Raw genomic sequence first — 22,772 nt, forward strand, 5'->3', positions numbered from 1 at the left:
GCTGTTTCAGCCTTTCGTTGCTCGTGCGGTTCCAATGACAGAAATTAATTTTAGCGAAAGAAACAGCTGAGAGTATTTTCTTACCGCATCCTCCAGGAAATCGTCCTCTTTTAGACTTTCTCCTAATTTAATCTCCTCGTCCAGCACCTGGAGCCATATATTAGCCTGTCTGTGGTACTCATCTAACTCTTGAGAGGAGGCCTGAAAAAAAAAAAAAGATTAACAATATACAAAAATTAAAAAAAAAATAATAATACAAAAAAATATATTTTCTAAGTGGTTTAATAAGACAATGTCACTGATGATTTTAGGATAGACAAAGGGAGAGAAATCAGATTAAAAACCAGCATGGCCCTATGTATATGTGTTCTATATGTATACAAATATCAGACATACAGCTTTTCATAAGACTACCTGTCCCATTAAAATCCTCTTTGCGACGATGTCAAAGCGCTGGTTGAGCTGTTCTAGCTTCGGTTTCACCTGAGCTTTACTGTGTTCCCCTGTGTTCTTTATAAGGTCCTCCGCCAGAACCTGCACCGCTTCAACCTTCCCCTTCATCTCCTCCAGCTCTATCCGCAAACCCTGAAATAAAACCCCAAAAATAACAACACATCAATTATGTGTGCTACATTTTGAATACATATACTATATATTCAATCAATTCCAAGTAAAAAAGGCCTGCCCTACATTTTTCTGTTCAATAAATTGTTTTTGTTTTTTTGTTATTGAAGTTATGATTCATGTGTACATGCAAACTTTCTAAAACTTCAAAATGCACAAAAACCAAATGTACAGATATAAATATTTTGGTAGTATGACATAAATGATAATTATATTTACTTTATAGAGGACAACAGAAATTATCACTTAAAAAAATTAAAATACTATTTTCTTTATGTGTCTGTCTGTTTTGTTCTCCCTAATGGCCAAATCTAGAGCTTTATTTGCTGCAAATTGCTTCCAATTAATGAGCCATCAAAACATTACTACCATAGAAAGATGGATAACTGTTGATTTAATTTGATGCAAAAGTATGGCTGCATAAAACAATCTCTAGTTCTCAATAATGGAGAACAGTTGGTTGTAAATTGCAACAGCTCATTGTGAGTGTCTGTCATGTGCTGCTGAAGACCTTAATGACGTGTTCAATGCAGCCCTGGCTGTCCATCTCGTCCAGCGTTTCTTCAGCACGATCCATCCAGGTGTTGATCTGAGAGATGTTCTGCTCAAGTGTTTTCATTTGACTCTGATAATCCTGAATAACAGATGAAGAGTTGCGATGACATTTGGCTTCAGTGGATAGCACAAGGAAATATGTTCAGGAACAGGTTTTTGAAATTTCATATGAATTAAAAAGGAATAGTTTATCCAAAAATGAACGTTCTGTCATTATATACTCACTGTTGTGTTGTTCCAAACCTGTATGACTTTCTTTCTGTCCCTGGACATTTCTCAGTAATAACTATAGTGAAATACAGTGCATATACAGTACCACTTTTATGATGCTTTTGCATCCTCTTTTCTCACAAAAACTATCCATGTCTTCATAAGACTTAAAGTATAGCTTAACAACATCAGTCTCTCTTCAACTGCATGGAAAATAGCAAAATCCACAGACTTTCTCCTTTTGTGTTACATGGAAGAAAGAAAAGTCATACAGGTTTAGAATGATATGTGGGTTAGAAAATAATGAGAGAATTTTCATCTTTAGGTGAACTATTTCTTTAATCGTTTCATTATACCTTCGAGGCCAAGCCTCATCTGTTGATGTATTGTCCCTCAGATATTTATAGAGTTATTTACAAAGTAGAACAAGAAGAAAATGTAGTCAAAGACGTAAAAGATGAGATAAATGATAAGGGAAAGCAAGTAGTGGAAAAGGTAATAAAGAAGAGCAGGAGATAAATGTGCTTAACAGTTTCATAACATTATTGCCGCCTCCAGAAATCGCCGTCTGGATTTAACGGAACAATATGGAGATGTGAAATTGAAAGGAAATGAATTTAGCCTTGCAGGGCATATTTAGCACAAGAAATATTTTGCCTAGAATGAAATGACTCAGAACAGGGTCAGATGGTTGCTATGAACGGTTGCTCACCAGCAGGAGTTTTAGCCACTGCTCGCTCCGTGACGTCACCGCGATCCAGTTGCAGTTGAGCAGACTGACCTTGTCATCAATCAGGTTCTCCTGGCTACGAAGTAAACCCTTCAGGGTCTGTGCCAACTCCCTCACTAGTTTCAGCTGTGGCTTATGGCGCTCAGTGTCTTCCTGCGTCGCCTGGGTGGTAAAGATGATGTTTTAATTGGTTGTTTTGAGTTTTTCATTTCAAATGTGGAGTAATATGTCTTTTTTTTTTTTTTAAACACACACACCTTCTTGAAAACAAAGCAGCATTGCTAATAAACTAACAATTTAGGTTTGGTTAAAATTTTTTCGCCATGTTAAAAGGAATAGTTCACTCAAAAATGACAAATACCATTTATTTACTGTATGCTTTCATTGTATGGACTGCAACATAAACATAAATCAAAACATCTAATTTTGTGTTCCACTAAGAAAAGAAAGGCTAATGGGTTAGGAAGCACATGGAGGGGAGTAAATGATAACAAAACTGTCAATTTTTGGATGAACTATTCCTTTAATGAGTAGTGAACTCTTTTAGATGTAAACAATGTTGCGTATTCATTCACCTTGGCCCAAGCCAACTCTGCATCTAAATCGCTTGGCATCCCTTCCACCGAAGACCGGCGCGTCAGTTCCTCATCAGTAGTTGCCAGCCATTCTGTCAGACTGTTGACCTCCTTCCTAAACTTCCTTAATAACTTTAAAATCTTCTCCAGTTCCTGCTTTCCTTCTGTTACCTGCACACAGACAAATGAGACGATTTGACCAATCATTGACAACTCAAATGGTCAAAAGTTTGATGGATTTCTGACATTTTAATCCACTATGTAAATATTTTTTGTAGCGCATTGTGAAGGGAAATCAGCCAAGTGTTCAGCATAAATGGAAACTTAATCCCATACTTTAAGTAAGTCTAATTGTTCAAATTGGTACCGTAGATGTCTTACATTTAGCATCCCTTACCTGTGAACCCAAAACATTGTATGCAAGTTTGAGAGCCGTCAGCCTGTCGTCCAGCTCCTTGGGTTGCTCTGTCTGCTGCTTCTGCACAATCTGTCTTCCCGTCTTTATCACCGTCTCCACCTCCGATTTCACTTCACTCAGATTCTTATAAAGCTTCTAAATGGGGGAAATAGAAAATGTGTTAAAACTGCCCATAAATAAGATATTGCAGCACGACAAAAACTAAACTGCAACTAATGACTAAACAAAAACTACTATTAAATAGATAAATGAACAAAATACATTTCATACAGTATAAAACAATCAGTTAATCTCTGCAATAATATTTCATGCATTAACAATTGATGTATTCAGAAAAAAATAGGAATAAAAGCTATTAAAACACCAAGCACCCTACATTACCCACCATGCACTGCTCCAACTGTGACTGTACAACTTCTTGCTCTACACTCCGAATACTCAGCACTCCCAGCTTCACTTTCACCTCCTCTAGCACTCGCTCACATTCCCTCAACCGCTGATCAAAGTTGGCTGGCTTTTGGAAAAGCCGGAACTTGCCTTTCACCTGAAATAGTTTATCCTGAACACGCACACAAAAACTGGCATTTGTTAATAGGCATTTGATTACTTATTATTTGATGAATGGATTTATAAAGGAAGGATCCAGCAAGTGACAAAAATTCAGCTACTTTGAAATGATATGATCTGTGACTCTTACGTATGTCGCATCAATTTCTCCAATCACTTTCTCTGATGCGTCAACCTCAATAGCCTTTTTCTTCATGTCATCAAGAGTCGTCTCATGACCATTCAACTCAGTCTGAATTTTCTGTTAAATAAGATAATAATACATTTTTACTACATGATGGATGGATGGAAAGACAGACACAGATGGATGGATGGACGGACAGATGGATAGATAGATGATAAATAAGTAAATCATGTTTATTTGTCCCATATGTGAGCCATTATGAATACCTGTGCCTCCTGAGGTATCTGTGCAGCATCTATGCCATCTGCTATGTAAGCAGTCAAATGTCGGTCTGTGGTGTTCAGAGAGTCCTGAATAAGGCGTAGGGTTTTGTCGTTCTCCTGGGCCCACTGCAGGCTCTTCTCCAGCTGCTGTCGCCTTTGTAAAGCCTGTTATTGACATCAGAAAGCGGAAGTGAATCAAAGTGTGAGAAAATCCAATGAATACACTTACGTTTTCAGCCGCAGCAATACAACTGAATCATTTTAAGTTCCTACCCTTTGCATTAGTTCATCCCAGCGTGTGTTGTAGTCCTCCACTTTTTTGTGTAAGAGCTCATCGAGGACTCTGCCATCCATAAGGGTCTGGGCTAATTCACGGATCTGGTTGCGGTTATATTCAGGATGCTCTCTAATCATTGTGTCTAAGGACTGGAGGGAATGAGAAACCACTTTAATACCGATGATTTAGATGTCGTTTTCAACATAAAACTCAATAAAAGATGCTTTCCATGGTGATGAAGCAAGATTCAATTTTTGGTATGACTATTTTATCATCATTAGTGCATGTATTAGCTCGTAGGAAAGAAGAAAAAGAAAATCACAAATGAGATCTATCTAATATCTCAAATATTCTCTTAGGCAGCAAATGGAGTCTGTTCTAGTAGCATTCCTCATTTTTCAAATAGCTTTATATAGAAGTGTCTGCTAAACTAAATGTACACAACACTAAATCACTAAATGTTTTGCTAAAGTCTCCAACTTCTCAATTTTGTTTTTCAGTCTCCTGAGTAAAAGACCTCTTGGTAATCTTGCATGTTCCCAAACTTTTTTGTTAGCCAAACCCTTAGATGTAAAATATTTAGTCCCCCCTATAATTAGTAACCCCTGATAATTTAGGTTAATATTTTAACAATTTAACAAATATTATGGTCTGTTAATGGTCATGACATTTAAGTAAGAGATATTTTTATTGTGTTTATTTTAAAATTATTTATATACAGGGCTGCACAACTTGGCCAACAACGTTTAATGCGTTTATTTTGTCATATCATGTGACAACTGCGATGTGACATTTAATCTCATATGAAAACTATATATATTTATCTAAAACTACATATAAACCATATCATCATTTCAGCTTTATTTCTATTAATTGTGCAGCCCCACTTTTTAATTTTAATTTTCCATTTGATTCAATTAATTATTAGCTTTTCATCAACTCACAAACCACCTGCAGTCTCTTTTACAAACCAAGAGGGATATATTTTTACAAATATGTATATATAGGGCTGAACATCTTGGCCCAAAAAATGTATATTACATTTATTTTGTCAATTTGAACTGCGATTTGACATTTCATCTCATATAAAAACTATATCTATATGTAAAACAGTGGCGGCTGCTGATCTTTCAAAGAGGGGAAGCTCATTTTCGGCCTACATCATAAAAATTGTCCATTTATTTATACGTAAATTCTGCCCAACGTTCCTTTTCAAGAAAATGCTCTGTGACCCTGTCGTTCCAACTAGACCGTGTCCTCTCAATGGCCAGCAGAGTTAGGTATAATTGTATAAATGTAATAATATAATAAAGGTATAAATAATAATATAATAAAGTATAATAATACTACTACTAATAATATATTTTTTATTATTTTAATAATTATTTTTTAATTATTACTAATAATAATATAAAAAATATAATAAGTAATAATATAATATAATTGTGTGAAATGTATTATGAAAATTGGCTAGCAATTTCGACAAGCAAATACCAAGAAATAGGTTGCAGCAGTTTGTCTTTTGACTACGCTTGAAAAATCCGCGATGGGACTGAGCTCGATTTGCTTCAGCGTCAGGGACTTTTTATTGTATGAAATCGCTGTCAATCAAAAGGAGACCCTCCAATCATCACGCAGAAGCCCGGAGTCCAGGCCAGCCCACTCCCCGTTTACCCCCTGAGACGCTGAGCGTCCGTGGGCGGGACATAATCGCAGCATTTATCCAATGACCGTCTAGTTTCGAAGCACTGAAAAAAACTGTTCAAAGCAGCCCCATTGAAGTCAATGGATGCTGGGCTTCAACAGGGAAATGCACTGTGACGCTACGGGAATGTATGAGAAGGAAATCGAGTCAGCCGACCTGCTATATGTAACTGATTCTGAACGAACTCGTCTTTGAGATGAACGTTTTCTAACGCATTTTTAGTCAATAAAATGTTAACACAATAGTACATATTTGACCATTCATTTTTTTACATTATAGGGGAAGCCGAGCTTCCCTTGCAGTCTTAAAGAAATCCCCACTGATGTAAAACTATATATAGCCTATGTATTGTGATTTCAGTTTTATTTAGATTAATTGTGCAGTCACGTTTATTTATTTTAATCTTATTTAAATTCAAGTGTTCATTTTGTCATATAAGCTATTGTGATTGCAATTTGACCTGCGGTTTGACATTTCATCTCATATGAAAACTATCTATATTTAAATCTATATACAAACTATATAGGGATTTCAGTTTTATTTTAATGAATTGTGCAGTCCCATTTATTTATTTCAATTTTCCAGTCAATTAATTATTAGCTTTTCATCAACTCACAAACCCTCTGCAGTTCCCTCACAAACCCCCATTTGGGAAACCCAGCACTAGAATTTTAGAAGAGATCTCAATAATCCTATGAGAAATGTCTGGAGACAAAGTGGAAACTCCAATGAAAATGGCATTTAAGTCAGTCTCCTACAATAAAAAAACAACAACCTCGAAACAATCCTCTGGGACAGAGTGACCTTTCCAAGTCAAACTCTAACCCAAAATGAAAATAGAGTCATCATTTACTCACCTTCATGTCATTCTAAACCTATATGCTCTTATTTTCCAGTGTGACAAAAAAGGATATTTATTTTTGCAGTTCTTTTAACAGCAACGGTTCACAACAGTTCACGGACCACAGGCCATCAAGCAATAAAAAGCACAAACAGGCGATATGATTCATTCACAGTATTCCAAGTTTCTGAAGCCACATGATATCCTCATGTGAGGACCAGATCAAAAACGATATTCTTTTAATATAGTAAACTGGCTTTCAAAATGCTTCCTGTTTTAGTAAACAGTTCTGAAGTTCATCTCAAAGATTTTAAGCACTCACAGTCAAAGCTTCTTCTAATTCCTCTACACCTCCTTGAAGGCTTTCTGTTTCATCAAGTTTCTTCTCCAGTAGGTCCATCCAGGCATTCTCCAACTCCAAATAAGATAGCAGCTCACACCAGCATGCCCACACCTCCTACAACAACCAACAGAAATGGAGAGATGCGTGTGGTTAATCAAACATATAACATTGGGCCCGTGTCCTGAGAATTTGATCAAATGTTAGAAGAACCACATTAATAGTTTGAACTGAGAGAGCCTGGTACAAGCAACATCAAAGTCAAAGGATTGATTACCAGGGAATGAACACACACACACACACACACACACACACACACACACACACACAGATAAAATGTAAACCTTAAAAGGACTTTAAGTTGCTTTGGATGAAAGCATCAGCCAAATGAATAAATGCCAACGAACTAGACACTATCTGGCTCCTGAGCACAATCCCATCACTGGCACAATATCAAGCTCACCTCTAAAGTCTTGCATTTTCCATCGAGTCGGCTGCACAGTCGCTGGTAGTTAGAAGTCAAAACATCCAATTCTGCCTTCAGGGCATCATGGGCCACGGGAGGAGCCTTTGAAATGAAATTGGTGACTTTATCCGTCAGTAGCTTCACCTTTGTTTCCTTTTGATGGACTTCCTCTTGAGCCCGCTGAGTGGGAGAGAGGAGAGGAGATTATGTGAGCATTCAGATGTTTTCACCAAGGTTAGTGAACATCAGCATTCTCTTAAGCCTCTGTTTCCAATGTTAAGCTAAGCTTGGCACTGGAGCAGAGAGAATATAAGACAGAAAGATCCCTGCTGTTCACTGTTGAACTTGGGAAGTTTGCCCCATTTACTTCATAAAAAGCACAAAGCAACAGGATCACATGGAGGTGAAATGCATCCGTGCACTGAGACGGCACTTGTTAGGAAATGAATATATCTCAGTGATCATGATAGCAGATTGACAGCTAGACAACTGTCCCGGGAGCTTCTCCGACACTTTCTTCTCAGTGCAACATGCTTTTCTTTAAACTTTGGTGTCTTGACACTTTCAATGAATGGGGTACAAATAGTCCCTAGACTGTTCTTAAAAGAAATAAAAGGCACAAATCCCATGTTCTCTAGTGAGATTAGATGTGTTAGATAAGCTATTATCAAACATAAAATTAACACAGCATGAAAAGTAGAAAAACACGGTTTATCTCCCCCTTAAAATGTTGATTTTGGCTTGATCCACCTCAATGGTCCGACAGTATCCAACAATTAAAAATGTCAAAATTTTGACAATATATTCAACTCATATTCAGTACTTCATAGAAATAAATGTTTTAATGAATTGAATTGACCATAAATGTAATATTTAGCTCTGTTTGTGTATATATTATACATAGTTTATATATAGTTTATTATACATCACGTAAACTCTATAATATTACAGTATATATGTATTATACATAGTTTGACTTGTAAGAGGGTTGCAAAAAGTGAAAATCTAATATAAAAAAGTTCATATAATATTTACTTTCTGACAGTTAAAGATATCTTTTTCAGTGACCTTTTGCTGAAAAAGAATAAATATGATATTTTCCTCAAGTTTCAAGTTTTGTTTTTTGAAAGTGCTTCAAGATACACCCATAGAAAAGCAATATCATAAAAGAGACCACAATTGGTTTCTCTAGGACAGTAAAAAAAAAAAAAAAAATTTGAAGAAATAGAGACATTTGCTTGTTTCCTTCTCAGATTTTTCTCCTAATCGTATCTATTTATCAAATTCTGTCAAGACCAAATTATCTAAGATATGATCTCCATATTAATTTTTAATGAATAATTTTATATATATACTCTTAGTGCATGTCAACAATTTTCTTTTCCAGATTATTATACTTGATCCAAATTGTCATACTTAAGACATTATTGACAACTCCATTATGTTTTCGGAGCAACGAAATGTTCCACTGAAGAACAAACCTTCAGCTCCTCCACAGCCTTAAAAAGCTCCTCGGGTGTTTTGTACTGGAAGTCTCGTTCCAGGTACTCTTCCTCCGCCTGAGTGATCCACTCCTGCATTTCCTGCATCTCCTTCCTCAAACTCACCGTCATGTCCAGCCCCCCTTTCAGGGCAGATTTCTTTGCATAAGCCTGAGGACCAACCACAATACAGTTATTTTTTGCTTCAACGTCTACCTGAAACTGCAGGCAATGCTCTAATAACATCAAAAAGTTTCACTTGGATATTGCCTAGGTGCGAAAATGGTATGCGTGGGCTTTTTAAGATGACTAAATTGTACCTCACTTCGTAATTAATTAGTATAATGCACCATAAGCCCATGTGGCATGTTAATTACCTGTTTGCAAATGAGCTCCCACTGAGCATTGAGCTCATCAAGCATCTTCTGTATTTTGATGGCAAACGGTGTCTCAGCTTCCCTCTTCAAGGCCAGTCCCACCTCATTGATCCCGTTCAGACTTGGTTGGACGGTGTGGATGTCATTCACCAGAGCCTGGCAAATCATAACAGAATGTTTGAAATAGATGGTCTTGGCCATCCTAAAAACAGGTCACGGCAATGTGTTGACCCAGTTCTACTAGATAGAAGCAAAGCCATCACCATCATTACAGCTAACTTACCATAGGGCAGAAAAAATACTGAACTGCAATTTGAGAAATATAATTTCATGTTTAAGCTACAGTTCTAATGACTAGTAATATGAAAAATCATTTCTTGCCACTGCCTGAAAAGAGAAGACAGGGTCTTTACTGAGTCAGGTCCCAATGGCTTTACGGCTTATTCAACCACCGCTGCGGCTATATTAGCAGGTCTCCCAACAACATATTTTCGCAGATTTCATCTTAATGAGAAACAGTTCTTCCTCTTCCAGACCAATGCTTTCATTTAGGCTATGCTTTGCCTCTGCATAAAAAAACACTCTCTTCTGAATTTTAATTTTTGGGCCATGTTCGTGAAACACAATAGTGAGTTCTATGGATCACTTTTTTTTAGCACATCTTGCTCTAGAGCTTTATTCCAAGTTTGGGAACACAAACTTAGTTTTTATTGCTAAATAAATAAAGACTGTCCTCACCGTGCACTGTTCCAACTGTTTCTCCAAAGCCTCTGCGTCTCCCAGAGCTGGCCATTCCTCATTCAGGAAAACATCGACCTCTGCCATCCACTTCTGCAGAGTCTTCGTGTCATTCTACCATTGGATAAAATGATGTCTATCAGAAAATGCATGTTTTTATCATACACAACCCATAGGAATTTGTTTTTGCTAAGGATAAACACCTGAGTTGAAGTTGCAACTTTAATTAAATATAACAAACTCCATTCAAAGGAATATTTTGAGATAAGCTCAACCGAAAGCACTTGTGGTATACATTTATCAATTTGGCAGAGACTTTTATTCAAGGTACACATTTACATTCTATTAGGTCTTCTTTTCCCTGGTAATCAAACCCATGACCTTGGTGTTGCTAGCGCTATGCTCTACTGTTTGGGCTCAAGGAAAGGCATGTAAATCTTTAAACATTAAAATACTCAGTTTCAAAATTAGTGCCACAAGGTGTAAACAGTATGTGTGTAAAAAAAAAAAAAAAATAGCTTACTAACCTTTTCTGCGTAAAGTTACAGTATAACCAATTTTACAACTTTGTTGCCATGACAACGCCTTAAACCCTTAAATGACCTTAAATAATGTAATTTATAAAATAAACAGCTCAAATAATACACAAGTTTTAACAAAAGAATGAAAGTGTGAAAATCACAAGCTTCGCATTTATGCTTTTAAATCCTCCGAAAAGTGGCCTCATTCACTTCCCCTGTAAGTGTCTCACTGCAACCTTGATTTTTCCTTTAAAAAAAGAGCAAGTGACAAATAACTACAATTTACAAATGCTATCGATTGAGCTTATTTTCTATCGAACCCAGAATAGCCACCTGAGATAAAAAAAATAAAAAAAGAGCAACCTTTAAACAAAATACTTTTCTCTGAAGGATGTGGTTCAAAACCAAGCAAGCTCTCTGAATAGGCAGCTGACAAGGTGTTGAGACACAGCCAACATCTCCAGGTGCCTGCATTCAAGTGCATTCTACTTGGAAAGCACCCAGCGTGGTATAGGTGAAGTGTTTCTGCTACAGAGAAACTAGAGCCAGTGTAATTTGGGGAAAAGCCTCATCAGCATATTGTTTCAGCACGTGCCTGGAACTGCTGTAATTTGGTCATGTGATCCTGCAGCTTCTGGATGTTCTCCTCCAGCTGCTCAGACACACGCCGCCATCGCACCATCACGTTGTCCAGCTCATTTCGGTACTTCTGATAGATCTCAGGAGGTGCTTTCTGGAACACCTGCTCGGCCATCTTATTGAGGTCATCCACGTCACCCTGATGCTCCTTCTGTGCTGCTTGAATTGCCTGCAAAAATATTTCGGCACTCATTCAGTTTGTTAATATTACCAATATTATTAGGCATTTACACTGCATGTTTAATAAATAAAACCAATAATATTAACACAAAACTGCAAATAATCTTTTATTATTATTATAAAAACGAATACATGCCTTATGAAATGTTCCTATCACCTAGTATATGTGGTATTTTGGTAAATATGTGAATTAAACAATGTATTAAAGTGAGGCAGTCTTAAGTTTTATGCAATTTTGTATTTTCTAAATATGTTTTGGCTACCACCATTGCTTTTTTTAGAAGCCAAAGTAATATTTACATTATAAAGTACAAAGTAGTATTTATGACTACAATTATGTTTTTACTATGATCCTACTAAAGATTTCAGTTAACAGTGAAGTGTGTAATTGTTTGAGGATCAGATACTTTCTTGTATCCCAGTTTGATGTGCAGGATCACACTTGAAATCTTGCATGATTAGTAGGCTGACTTCATCGAAACGTGTAAACAAACAATTTACACTATGGTTCAAGAGTTTGTAGTGGAAGATTTGTAAATGCTTTTCAAGTATCTTATGATCAAACCATGATGTCTTTGAGCCTCTGCTCCATGACAGGATACTCGGTCACTGCTGTGGACGGGATGGCTAGTTTATTCTCACACTGCTGCAGCCAGGCCAGCAGCGCTGCCATCACATCCTTATAACGTGCTGGTGGAAGACTAGACTGGACTAATGCAAGAGAAAAGAAGACAAGACAAGTCTAAACACAGTCACCTATACAATATCTGCAATATCAAAAAAATCTAATGTCTATCATTTACTAAGTTCAACGAATGTCCCATTGTCTGCATGTTTGTTTTTCACAAATAATTTACTATTAAAGGGGCTATATGTAGAATTCAGTGCTCGCACTTGTGCACACCAACAAGAGACCCGATATTAGGCTACGTTTTTTTCCGTTGTTCTTCGCTTAGAAGTAACAAAGTTAGAAATACATTTTCAGCGAGCAATATACTATTAACGAAAATCCTGACACCGTCCACGCTGCTGATAGAGATGTTTAGATGAGTATGAAAATATGTGCTGCGCGCTTTCCTCTCCAAAACAAAATAAACACACAACAAAAATGACAGCGGTGAGAAAACAGCGCTTAAGAAAGCATCTGAATTTAGCGATCATGTGTATATGTCTGCACTAGCTTTGCAATTCACCGGCAACATGTCGACAGATGAGTTAATTAAAATGATTGCCCACCATTATGATGGTTAGATTATAAAGTATATTTGAGACTACAGTCTATATCTGACTATGTGAGACTATAGTTCGGAAAAATCTCTTTTCTTTGCATGATGCACTGACATTACAGTACAGAATAGCTGTATTTACATTCATTTCATGTGTCATTGAACAGATGAACATCCTTTTGATTTTCCCGGCAAAAACGTTCTTCACATAAAAATCGGTCTACAGGCTTTCATAGACAAACTAAGGCTTTTTTTTTGTTTCATTACAGGCTGTTCACACACTGGCAATAAAAAAGCGATTAATATATGACATTTCTTACACTTTAACCAATCTGATTATACTTTCAGCTACTATTAATAGTGAAGGGCTCTCAGCTCTGTTATTTAAATTTGACCATTCTGCATAATTCAGAGGATTTTGCCCACACATTCAGCACACGAGAAAATAAAATATGGTGGATACATGCAGGTGTCTTGAATTGACTGAAGTTTTAAGAATCTTTCTGGATTGTGTAGAAACTCATTAGACACGACTTACCTTTCAGCCAGAGATTATGTAAAGATTAGAACAAAACCATGAAACTTTCAGAGGCTTGTGTAGCATAATAGGGTAGAGACACTCGTTGATTTGAAAGATTTATGAAAATGCTGCCAGCTCAGAAGCTAACGTGATCAAACCACACCACACTGCAGTCTGAATCCTACGTACAAGTGCTGTCACAGTACAGTATGTGAGTGATCCACTTTTAAACTCCCTCAACGTTAACCCAAATAGCATAGCACAAGACATCCCTCACCCAGAACAAGCTGTCGTTCCCTGGCCCTCAGGTCCTCGAGGACTTGGTGGTAGTGCTCTTGGTAGGCAGAGATGTCAGCATCAAAGAGAACAGGCGTCTCTTCTTTCTGCCGCAGCTCCTGAAGTTGTTCATGCAGCTTGTCCACTTGTGGTTGTAGAGCGGAGAGGCGAGCGATCTCATCCTGTGAAATGAAATAAAGCACTGGTCTTGTAAACATTTTAAACTAAGTCACATAACAGCACAAATACTGGAAGGAAAATGGCCCCATCTTTTTGCAGTCCGCCCTCGTCTCCTGAAGTGGGATTAAACATGATTATTTAGAAATTATAACTTTACTCATAACTTCAAAGTGTCTATGCTGATTCAAATGCAGAAAATATGGGTTTGTTGTGCGGCAATTGTTTTTACAGACTTCACAAATTCAATCAAAACTTCATAAAATCTCATCTTTAGTTTTGAGTTTTCTCTCCACAACTCTTTCATGGCACCTTCTTTCCTTTAATAAAGCGTACATGTAGCTTATTTATGGTATGTTGTTTAGAAATCCCAATTGCCAATAAAATAGGTCTAATAAAACACATTACATCTAATAAAGTGATCTTATAAATCACATTATCGCTGTCTTGTGCCATATGAGTGTCTCAGTTTTTTTGTTTTTTTTTGATACATGGACATGAAATATTGAAACCCTGTGTGTGTGTGTGTGTGTGTGTGTGTGTGTGTGTGTGTGTGTGTGTGTGTGATATTAAATGAGTAAACCTGGGCTGGAGAATAGTAAGACAACGAACTGGTTAACCACATCAAATGAGCAAATCATCAGACACTCAAGGTCTTTAGGGAGACATGTCTCTTCTGAAAGACACATTACAGACACTAGGATCTGGTCAAGAGACAGAAGCAAGAAAGATGTTCATATAGAAAGCTGTCAAGGACAGATATACTCATGGATAAAAGAGGTAAGAACAGATGAACAAAGAGAGACTTTTAAAAAAGTTTGAGTTATCAAAGCTCTGCAGGTTTAATCACTGAATTTGTCTCTCTGCCTGTTATATCACATTCATTAATCTAACAGGCCACGTCTACCCCACTGAAATTAGTCCACAGCCATCAGACAGTGGAAATGCATTAATTTTTGTGTACCAATTTTACAAGTACCATAATCACAGTAAAATTGCAAAAAAAAACGCAGTTAAAATTCACCAGTCTGGTCAGTCAGAGTCCCCTTTAAATTTCACAAACAGATTGTTTATTGAGAATGATTTTCCATGATCTTTTGAAATAAATGACAGAATTATTTCAAAATGTTTTGTGAACCTGTCACAATGTCATGCAAAAACCAGAGTGGCAACTATATTGGATCTGTCAGCAAAACTAAGAACCCATAACTAAGCGTTCAACTTCTCATGCACTTAAAAATAAATAAATAACAAAGCAAGTTATTAAAAATAGGCCCCTTTAAATGAAAAAACTGTTTGCATTACATATATTAATTATTTGTGAAAACATAAGATTGGAGTTTTTTCATATCATACATTTTTCCCCCAACTATAATGTTGTGTTTCTTGTGCCAAAAAGAGTCTAAACTTCAGGGACCTTGCTAAAAATAAAGTAAAAAAAAAAAAAACATCTGCTCGCTTCTAATGTTGGGAATCTTTGGAAGGACGTACTGATAGGATTGTGAAGGAAGTTCCGAAAGTTATAGCATGTTTACCAAGTAAATCAAGCTCTTTTATCTCAAAAGATCAAGAAAAAATTTGGTAATTTGTCTTGTCTGGCATTATAAAACAGTTTTTTTTTTTTTTTTTTTTTTTTTTTTTTGCATGAGATCAGATGAACACATGCAGCAGGTAAAGGGCATTACCTGGCCAGACACAGGAAAAGACAGACTGTGCCCTGTATATGGACACAGAACAGACACACATTGAAAGACAAATCTACAGAGGAACAAGACCCCATGCACTAGGACAGACGCTGGTGGTTACCCTGCAACGCTCAAGCTGAATCCTCAGAGGCTCCGGCTCGCACGCGGGCGGCGATTGGACCTTGAGCCAGTTCTCAGCGGTCGCCACAGCCTGCTCAAGTTGCTGGAAGAGATTGTAGAAAGCCAGGACTTTGGTCTGGTAGGCCAACCACGCCAGCCTTTCGGCTAGGAGAGCGCAGAAATCAACCCATCGAGCACGTAACTGCTGAGCCGCTAGCTCGATGTCCTCGGATTTCTGATTATCTTTAGAGAAAGATCCATTAGGACAAATGAGACTCATGCATATTGAAACAGCATTTGCTGAGGCAATTAAGCAGCCAAAGGTTTTAGACTTTCAAAATAGCTAAGAAATGTCCCATCGATGTACATCTCCATCCATTATTAATAAAGCTGGCATTATGCAGGATTTTAATACTTTAATTAGCAGCAAAATGCTGATTATTGCTTTCCAAATAAAACGGGAGATATTCATGTTCTTTTTTACAGGAAAACAAAAGCAAGTTTTAAAATTATACAAGACTGATTGAAAATCAAGGGGCGAAAATCGAATTAATTAATGTGCATATGAAAATAATCCCTTTTACCGCTAGTGAGTTGATCCACCAAAGCCTGAGCTGAACGAGTGGCTTCTTGCAACTTCCTGAACTTTTCTGGTTTTTCCCTGTCAATTGCCTCAAAAATGGCAGAAAGAATCACACAATAAACAAAAAACACTTTAAGTGTTTTAATAATTGCATTTTCATACACCTTTTAAAATATAACTATTACACTTTACTTAATTTAAACAATTTTAATATACTTATTATAGATTTTAATAGTTATTATTATTATTATTATTATCTTCATAAGAAAATACTTAGCATACAATCACAATTAAGTTCAAAACTATTCTAATGTAATATAATACACTTTGCAGTCTAATATCTTCTCAGCACACATTCATTTGTTGTATGAAACAGGTGAATCACTACAAAACATGTTAATGTTACCTACCAGCACTTTCTCATAGAGGTCTGCCACACTGCCCTCCTTACGGGAAACTGAGAACTCTGGATTTTGCAAAACAGCCTCTGACCGAGTCATAAAACTGTGAATTTCAGTGAAGTCCACATCAAATCTGCAGGGAAATCGATGGGAGAACAGCAAAACAAATGAGTTATTCTTGTTTGTTTGTTAGTCATTTGAATGTTGTTGGCATTGATTAGCATTGATTAGCATTTCCCTCCTCACTGCAGGCTTTGTGGTTCAGGATCATTTCTTAACTCAAGCTAGAAGTGGAGTTGAACTCATACAGGCTGTAAACGTGCTTATTTAGATGAAAAAGCCTTCACTTCAGCATTGCCATTTACACAACAAAAATTCCCTTGAGAATTAAGGAATAAAAAAAAAACTAAATTTCACTTGATTTTCATGCAATATCTTATTTAGATAAATACACTAAGTTTTTGTATCATGCAAAAAAGTGGAGACCAAGATGAACAGTCTTTTTTCAAGAATTAGACATGCTCACACATGGTTTTATGACAACAAACTTGTACAGTATGATGTGTTTGTAAGTTTGACTTGTATCAGCAATTCTTTAACCTTAAATCTAGTCCTATAAAATGAAATAGAATTATGACTAAAAGGATTACATTAGATCAAACTTTCAAAATATCAATGTTTATTCCACGACCCTACACAAGCGGATGGATAGATGAATTTTTTTTTGGTTTTGTGCCTTATATTTGTTGTGTATTAGCTTTGATCTGTATCCTAACAAGTTGACAAAATTGACTTTTAGCAGATATACACATTTAAAATTCACACACACACACACACACACACACACACACACACACACACACACACACACACACACACACACACACACACACACACACACACACTGCACTTATTTCTGTCCAAACGAATACTCAAATGTCCCTTCCCCTAATTCTTACTGGCAGATAGAAAGTATCAAATCATGTTCATAGTTGTGATGTAATTAAATCCTTATGAGCTCTTTTAAAAAAAATGGACAAGCCCTTCAAGATGTTCCACCTCAACTTTGTTTCAACCCATCAACACAGGATAAAAGTGTGCTTGTCATGGTGTCTTTTAAGAATAAACCACAGTCAGTACCACTGTGATTAAGAAGAAAAAAACACACACTAAGTCTCCTATTTCTGTTGGGTCATTCATATTTAGTGACCTGTGATGAAATCAAGGTATGCAAGCTCACCTTTTCCTCAGTTCCGAATCAACGACAATCCGCTTCTTCTGAGGTGGAGGGGTAGACATGCCCTCCTTAGTATGCTTCACCATCTTTTTCTGGTTCGTGGTCACCTTGGTGACAGTTGCCATGGTTGTGTGCGTGTGCTCTGACTGGGATGTGGTGACAATAGTTGAAAACTAAGAGGGACAAAAGTTGTAAGACATGCATGTGTAAGTGTACAGAAGTCTGATTCTTGAGTGCACATGAAAAAGAGAGGGTGAGATACAGTGAGAGCGGTTTATTTATTCAGAGTGATTGCAGGGACATGCAGGGAAGCCATATCAAATTTTGAGTGAAATAGAAATAGATGGAACAGTACTGCGGAAAAGATGAGACACAGTAAATGGAATGGCATTAGTTTAACCACCTTGGTGCTGGTGAGCTGAAGCGACTGTACCAATTTGTCCCAGCGCTGAGCAAACCTTTCCAGCTTCGCCTCTAGTTTCACAGCGGCCTCTTTGCTCTTAATGTTGGTCAACAGATCTTGAACGAGGGAGCAAAGCTTGTCCATTGTCTGCCTCTTCAACTCCAGGTCTGCTTTTAAAATCTGAGGAACGAAATTCCGCCGGCAATCTTTAAGTTATGAAATGCATTCCGGTTTTCAAGTCAGAATCTTAAAAAGAAAAACACAACTACACAATATCTAAGAGAGGTCAGCCATTTAATGCTAGCTGGAAATTGTGTTGCATTATTAAAAAGGCCTGATTTCAGACCCATTAAAAAGGATTTCAAAATGAAATAGCATTTGAGACCTATTTTCCTTTTTTAATGTGATTTTTACATGTCATGCAGCATATTCAATAATGAAAAATCAAAATGCATGATTAACCATCAAGTCCTGATGAATGAAATCAAGCAAAGTAGGGTTGACTTTAATGTTTCAGTGAGTGTGGCCACTTACAGCAAGCTTCCTTAGGTTGGCGGCTACTTCATTTGGGTCATTTGTGCCACTTCTTTGGATAGACTGAACTAACTCCTCCTTTTGAGTCAGCCAAGAATCAAACAGCAGCTATAAAACAACGACAGCGGATTAAAGGGAGATTGTGAGATGTGTTCTGCACTGCTAGTTTTCCTGTTTCTTTTGAGCACTGGTGATGTTATCGTGCTGATTCTCTTGAGAAAAGAGGTCTTCAAAGCCTTTATGTTTCCCCAGACATGCTCTCATTATAGTCATTTAACAGGCAGCATTCAAAAGGCGTTTTCAGAGCTGCTAAATGCATTGTAAAAGCTTTTCCAGCACAATCTGGAAGCACGATTCACTACCTGCTCCTCAGAGAAATGTTGCCAGCACAGTAGGATCTTTTGAAGGAGGATCCAACGCTCTTCAGTCCATTTGCAGATCGCTGCCCAGCGTTCCCCAAGGTTCTGTGTAGGTAACATAGGGGTGTTATGGAAGGCTGATCAAAGTAAAACAAAACATTATACCACAGTTATTGAGTCCAATCAACGAGGCAGACTTTAGGCCTGTAGTTACAGTTACAGAAAGTGTTTGGTTTTTGATAGTATGATAGAATATTGATCCTAAGACTGGGGAAATCAAGTTTTGCATATAAATAAAACAACATTTACCAGGAGTTTTTCCTCCAAGGCCGCGGTGGCACCATCACCACTGTTTTCATCTACTACCACCACCATATGAGTCAGAGAGTTCACTCTCACTTGCTCCAGCTCCAGATCTTCCTGTAAGAGCTGTAGGGACAATTACGTCTTTACTTGTTTTTTTATTTATTTTGATTAAAACTAACCACAAAAAAATTACAGGACATACTTTTTGCTCTTCAATTTGGCGCTTTATGTCATCAAGTTCAGGTCCTAAAGGCTGTGCTCCCATTCTTTTAATCCGAGTTTCGGTCGTGTCCAGCCAATCAGAGAGCTGCTTTAGCTGCTGGTGCTGCAGGCCCATCAAAACTTCATGAAGCCTAGAAATGTTCCAAAACCTCAGTTATATACGGATTTGTAAATAGCATAGGTTTATGTCTCTCTGTTAATATTTCTGGCTAAATAAAGGCTCATCATGCAAACATGTGACCACCTGCTCTGTCGCTCCATGCTGGCCACACGCAGATGTTCCCAGCGAGAGTTGAGCAGATTCATCTGTTCCCGCACCTCCCTCTCTTCATCATCAGTCAGCTGCCCTCCAGACAATAACACACTTCCTGCTTTCAGAACCCGGCCCACGCTGCCCTGATGAGACGTTAACTCCACCATGTAGCCCTGGACAATTACAGGGCAATAGTACAGTGAAGTACAGCGCAATGGTAAAACATTTACATTTAAACATTTCCCATCTTCAATTGACAAAATATAGAATTAAAGTAATTATTTTATTGCAAACAAAATAAGATGACGTATACTGAAGACGCATAACATGTAAAGAAACAAAAGGCAATGATCCCATTAGCTTTGCAAGAAACCAAACTTTTGAGTCAAACCAATCTTTGATATGCAAATTGTAAAATTCAACATAATAATGTATATTAAATTATAATTTTTATACATTTTGCAAGGATGCATTAAATTAATCAAAAGTGACAAAGACTTTTACATTGTTACAAAAGATTTCTATTCAAAGAATCCTGAAAACAAAATGTATCACAAAAATATTAAGCACGCACCATGGATTTCAACATTGATAAGAAGAAGAAATGTTTCTTGAGCAGCAAATCAGCATATTAGAATGATTCATGAAGGATCATGTGACACTGAAGACTGGAGTAATGATGCTGAAAATTCAGCTTTGCCATCACAGGAATAAATTACATTTCAAAATATATTAAAATATACAACTTTTTAAAAATTGTAATACAATTTAACACAAGTTATTGTTTTTAAATGGCCTCAAACAGGCAACAACATTCAAAGCAAACCTGTCAACAAACAAAAATGTGCTCGAAGCAATAAATCACTTTAAGAACTCGTAACTTGTCATTGTTTCTTTGCACTGTCAACTAGAAAAAACTCTTTGCATATCTGCTTTGACACCTTCTCGCAATGACTTTTTTCACTCATTATATCCTGCCATTCTTTCAGTCATTAAATGTCTCCAGATAACTTTTCAATTCACACCCACGCAAGGCACAGTTTGATCCTTTGACTCCCAGACCAACCATTCTAAAAGATGTTGGAATATGAACCTGAGGGTAAACACTCATAATACCATCTGTCATGAATGGAGAAATCTGATTTATTCAGAGACGGTAAACACAGGGGGCATACGCAGATCTGGATAATAATAACAGCCCACAACTTCATGGATAATATATCTTAGTCTTAAAACTTTCAGACAGTATCCTTCACCCCTTGGGTTCAAAGTTAGTTTGAAGAAATTAATCACCTGACCGTATTTAGAGCCATTTCTATACGTCTCACACAAGTCTAAAACATCAGTCTTATATTGACCAGATGTCAGATATGGAACAAACGTGAAAAGTGTCACATGGAAGTGTCAACTGAAGTGCATTTCTTGGACAACATAGGGCCCTATCTTGCACCCAGCGCAATTGACTTTGTACACCAAAGCATGTATCATTCCTATATTGCACCCGACGCACAGCAGACTTTTCCCTCCACAGACGCACGTCGGTAAATTAACTTGCGCTCCCGGGGGCGGTTCAGCGAAAAGAGGAGGCGTGTTCTGGCGCAAACGTTCCCTGGTGCTATTTTGCAGTTCCAGAAAACAATTCCGCCACAGACCAGGAAAAACCTAGTCTAAAGTCAGATGCTATTTTAAGGGCGCATGCTTGGCCATAATGTAGCGTGTGCACAACCACATACACTTTGCTTCTCTCATCTACACACAGACGCAGCAGTTGTCATTTTTGCAAACCATACATTATTACAAGGAAAAATATTCCATACGAGGGAAATCATTGTGGTGTCCATGGCATGAAGATGTGAAAAAAATAGGCGTAAATCTAGCTTACACATTTACCAAAATTATTATACGCCTGTTAAACCGAAGCTAATTTGGGTGGGTTTCTCCCATTCCCATACAATGTAACTTCTCTGTCTTTTACGGCCCTGACGAGAACGTCGGTCTCCTCGGCTGTGAGCCGCTCCTGGCATGCGCCTGGCAAATCCTCCGTTATAAAAGCAATCCGCCATGGAACAAGCGCCTGCTCTTAAAGGGAATGTGAGATGACGCTCTGATCGCTAACGCTTCACGTTACGCCCAAACCACACCTATGAGTAATGTAGCTACTTCAGACCAACCCATTTTAGATTTGCGTCGAGATCCGCCCACAAAGTTACTTGCGTTTCGCGCTTGATACTTGCGTTTCAGATTGTTAAAATAGGGCCCATAGACTTACAGCAGATTCAAATTTTTAGACAAATAAAGTTTGAAATTTTTAAGTAGTTTTTAGAGCAAACATGAAAAATGCATGAAAATAACAGTAAATTTTGGACAAAACTAGTATTTATTTGCAGTGTTGGGTGTAATGCATTACTAAGTAATAATAACTGTAATTTAAATACTTTTCCCTTGAAAAAGTAAATGAAAATCTTTCTGTAATTTAATTACAGTAACTTCTGATGTAATTGCTTTAAATAGTATAGACCATAGAACAATTCTATATTAAAAAATAGTTGATTTAAAACCAAAACTTAACGTCTTAAAATGTTTTTAATGTCTATCCCTGTATTGTTCAATTGGTCAAGATTGATATGGAATTTAGAAAGTAATTAGTAATAATGAATGCAATACTTTTTAGAGAGAGTAATTAGTGAAGTAATCTAATTACACTTTTGAAGATGAAATTAGAAGCTAGTAATTAAAGTTTTTTGAGTAACTTACCAAACACTGTTTACTTTTTAAATTAGACAAAACTAATGTTTAATTGTTGAATAATCCTAACGTTTAAAGACACCAATAAGAGGTG

At 37.1% G+C, this 22,772-nt stretch overlaps 1 protein-coding gene across 1 annotated transcript in view; it reads right to left on the minus strand.

Annotated features, from left to right (window-relative positions):
• dmd (dystrophin) overlaps window positions 1–22,772 on the minus strand; it is a 106,412-nt gene that overhangs the window by 60,391 nt on the left and 23,249 nt on the right. Inside the window, exons 11-38 of the mRNA XM_084395699.1 lie at window positions 19,925–20,106; window positions 19,661–19,811; window positions 19,462–19,581; window positions 19,156–19,257; window positions 18,794–18,901; window positions 18,260–18,439; window positions 17,860–18,029; window positions 16,629–16,752; window positions 16,220–16,307; window positions 15,637–15,878; window positions 13,655–13,835; window positions 12,197–12,342; window positions 11,408–11,620; window positions 10,292–10,405; window positions 9,554–9,709; window positions 9,177–9,347; window positions 7,693–7,875; window positions 7,212–7,346; window positions 4,340–4,492; window positions 4,070–4,231; window positions 3,810–3,920; window positions 3,498–3,671; window positions 3,092–3,247; window positions 2,695–2,865; window positions 2,102–2,281; window positions 1,136–1,258; window positions 415–585; window positions 85–201 (exon numbers count right to left, since the gene is read on the minus strand). Of these exons, the coding sequence (XP_084251825.1) occupies window positions 85–201; window positions 415–585; window positions 1,136–1,258; window positions 2,102–2,281; window positions 2,695–2,865; window positions 3,092–3,247; window positions 3,498–3,671; window positions 3,810–3,920; window positions 4,070–4,231; window positions 4,340–4,492; window positions 7,212–7,346; window positions 7,693–7,875; window positions 9,177–9,347; window positions 9,554–9,709; window positions 10,292–10,405; window positions 11,408–11,620; window positions 12,197–12,342; window positions 13,655–13,835; window positions 15,637–15,878; window positions 16,220–16,307; window positions 16,629–16,752; window positions 17,860–18,029; window positions 18,260–18,439; window positions 18,794–18,901; window positions 19,156–19,257; window positions 19,462–19,581; window positions 19,661–19,811; window positions 19,925–20,106 (4,284 nt within the window). The remainder of the gene's footprint in view (window positions 1–84; window positions 202–414; window positions 586–1,135; window positions 1,259–2,101; window positions 2,282–2,694; window positions 2,866–3,091; window positions 3,248–3,497; window positions 3,672–3,809; window positions 3,921–4,069; window positions 4,232–4,339; window positions 4,493–7,211; window positions 7,347–7,692; window positions 7,876–9,176; window positions 9,348–9,553; window positions 9,710–10,291; window positions 10,406–11,407; window positions 11,621–12,196; window positions 12,343–13,654; window positions 13,836–15,636; window positions 15,879–16,219; window positions 16,308–16,628; window positions 16,753–17,859; window positions 18,030–18,259; window positions 18,440–18,793; window positions 18,902–19,155; window positions 19,258–19,461; window positions 19,582–19,660; window positions 19,812–19,924; window positions 20,107–22,772) is intronic.

Source organism: Rutilus rutilus (genome assembly GCF_951802725.1).
Source record: "Rutilus rutilus genome assembly, chromosome: 2".
NCBI lineage: Eukaryota > Metazoa > Chordata > Actinopteri > Cypriniformes > Leuciscidae > Rutilus > Rutilus rutilus.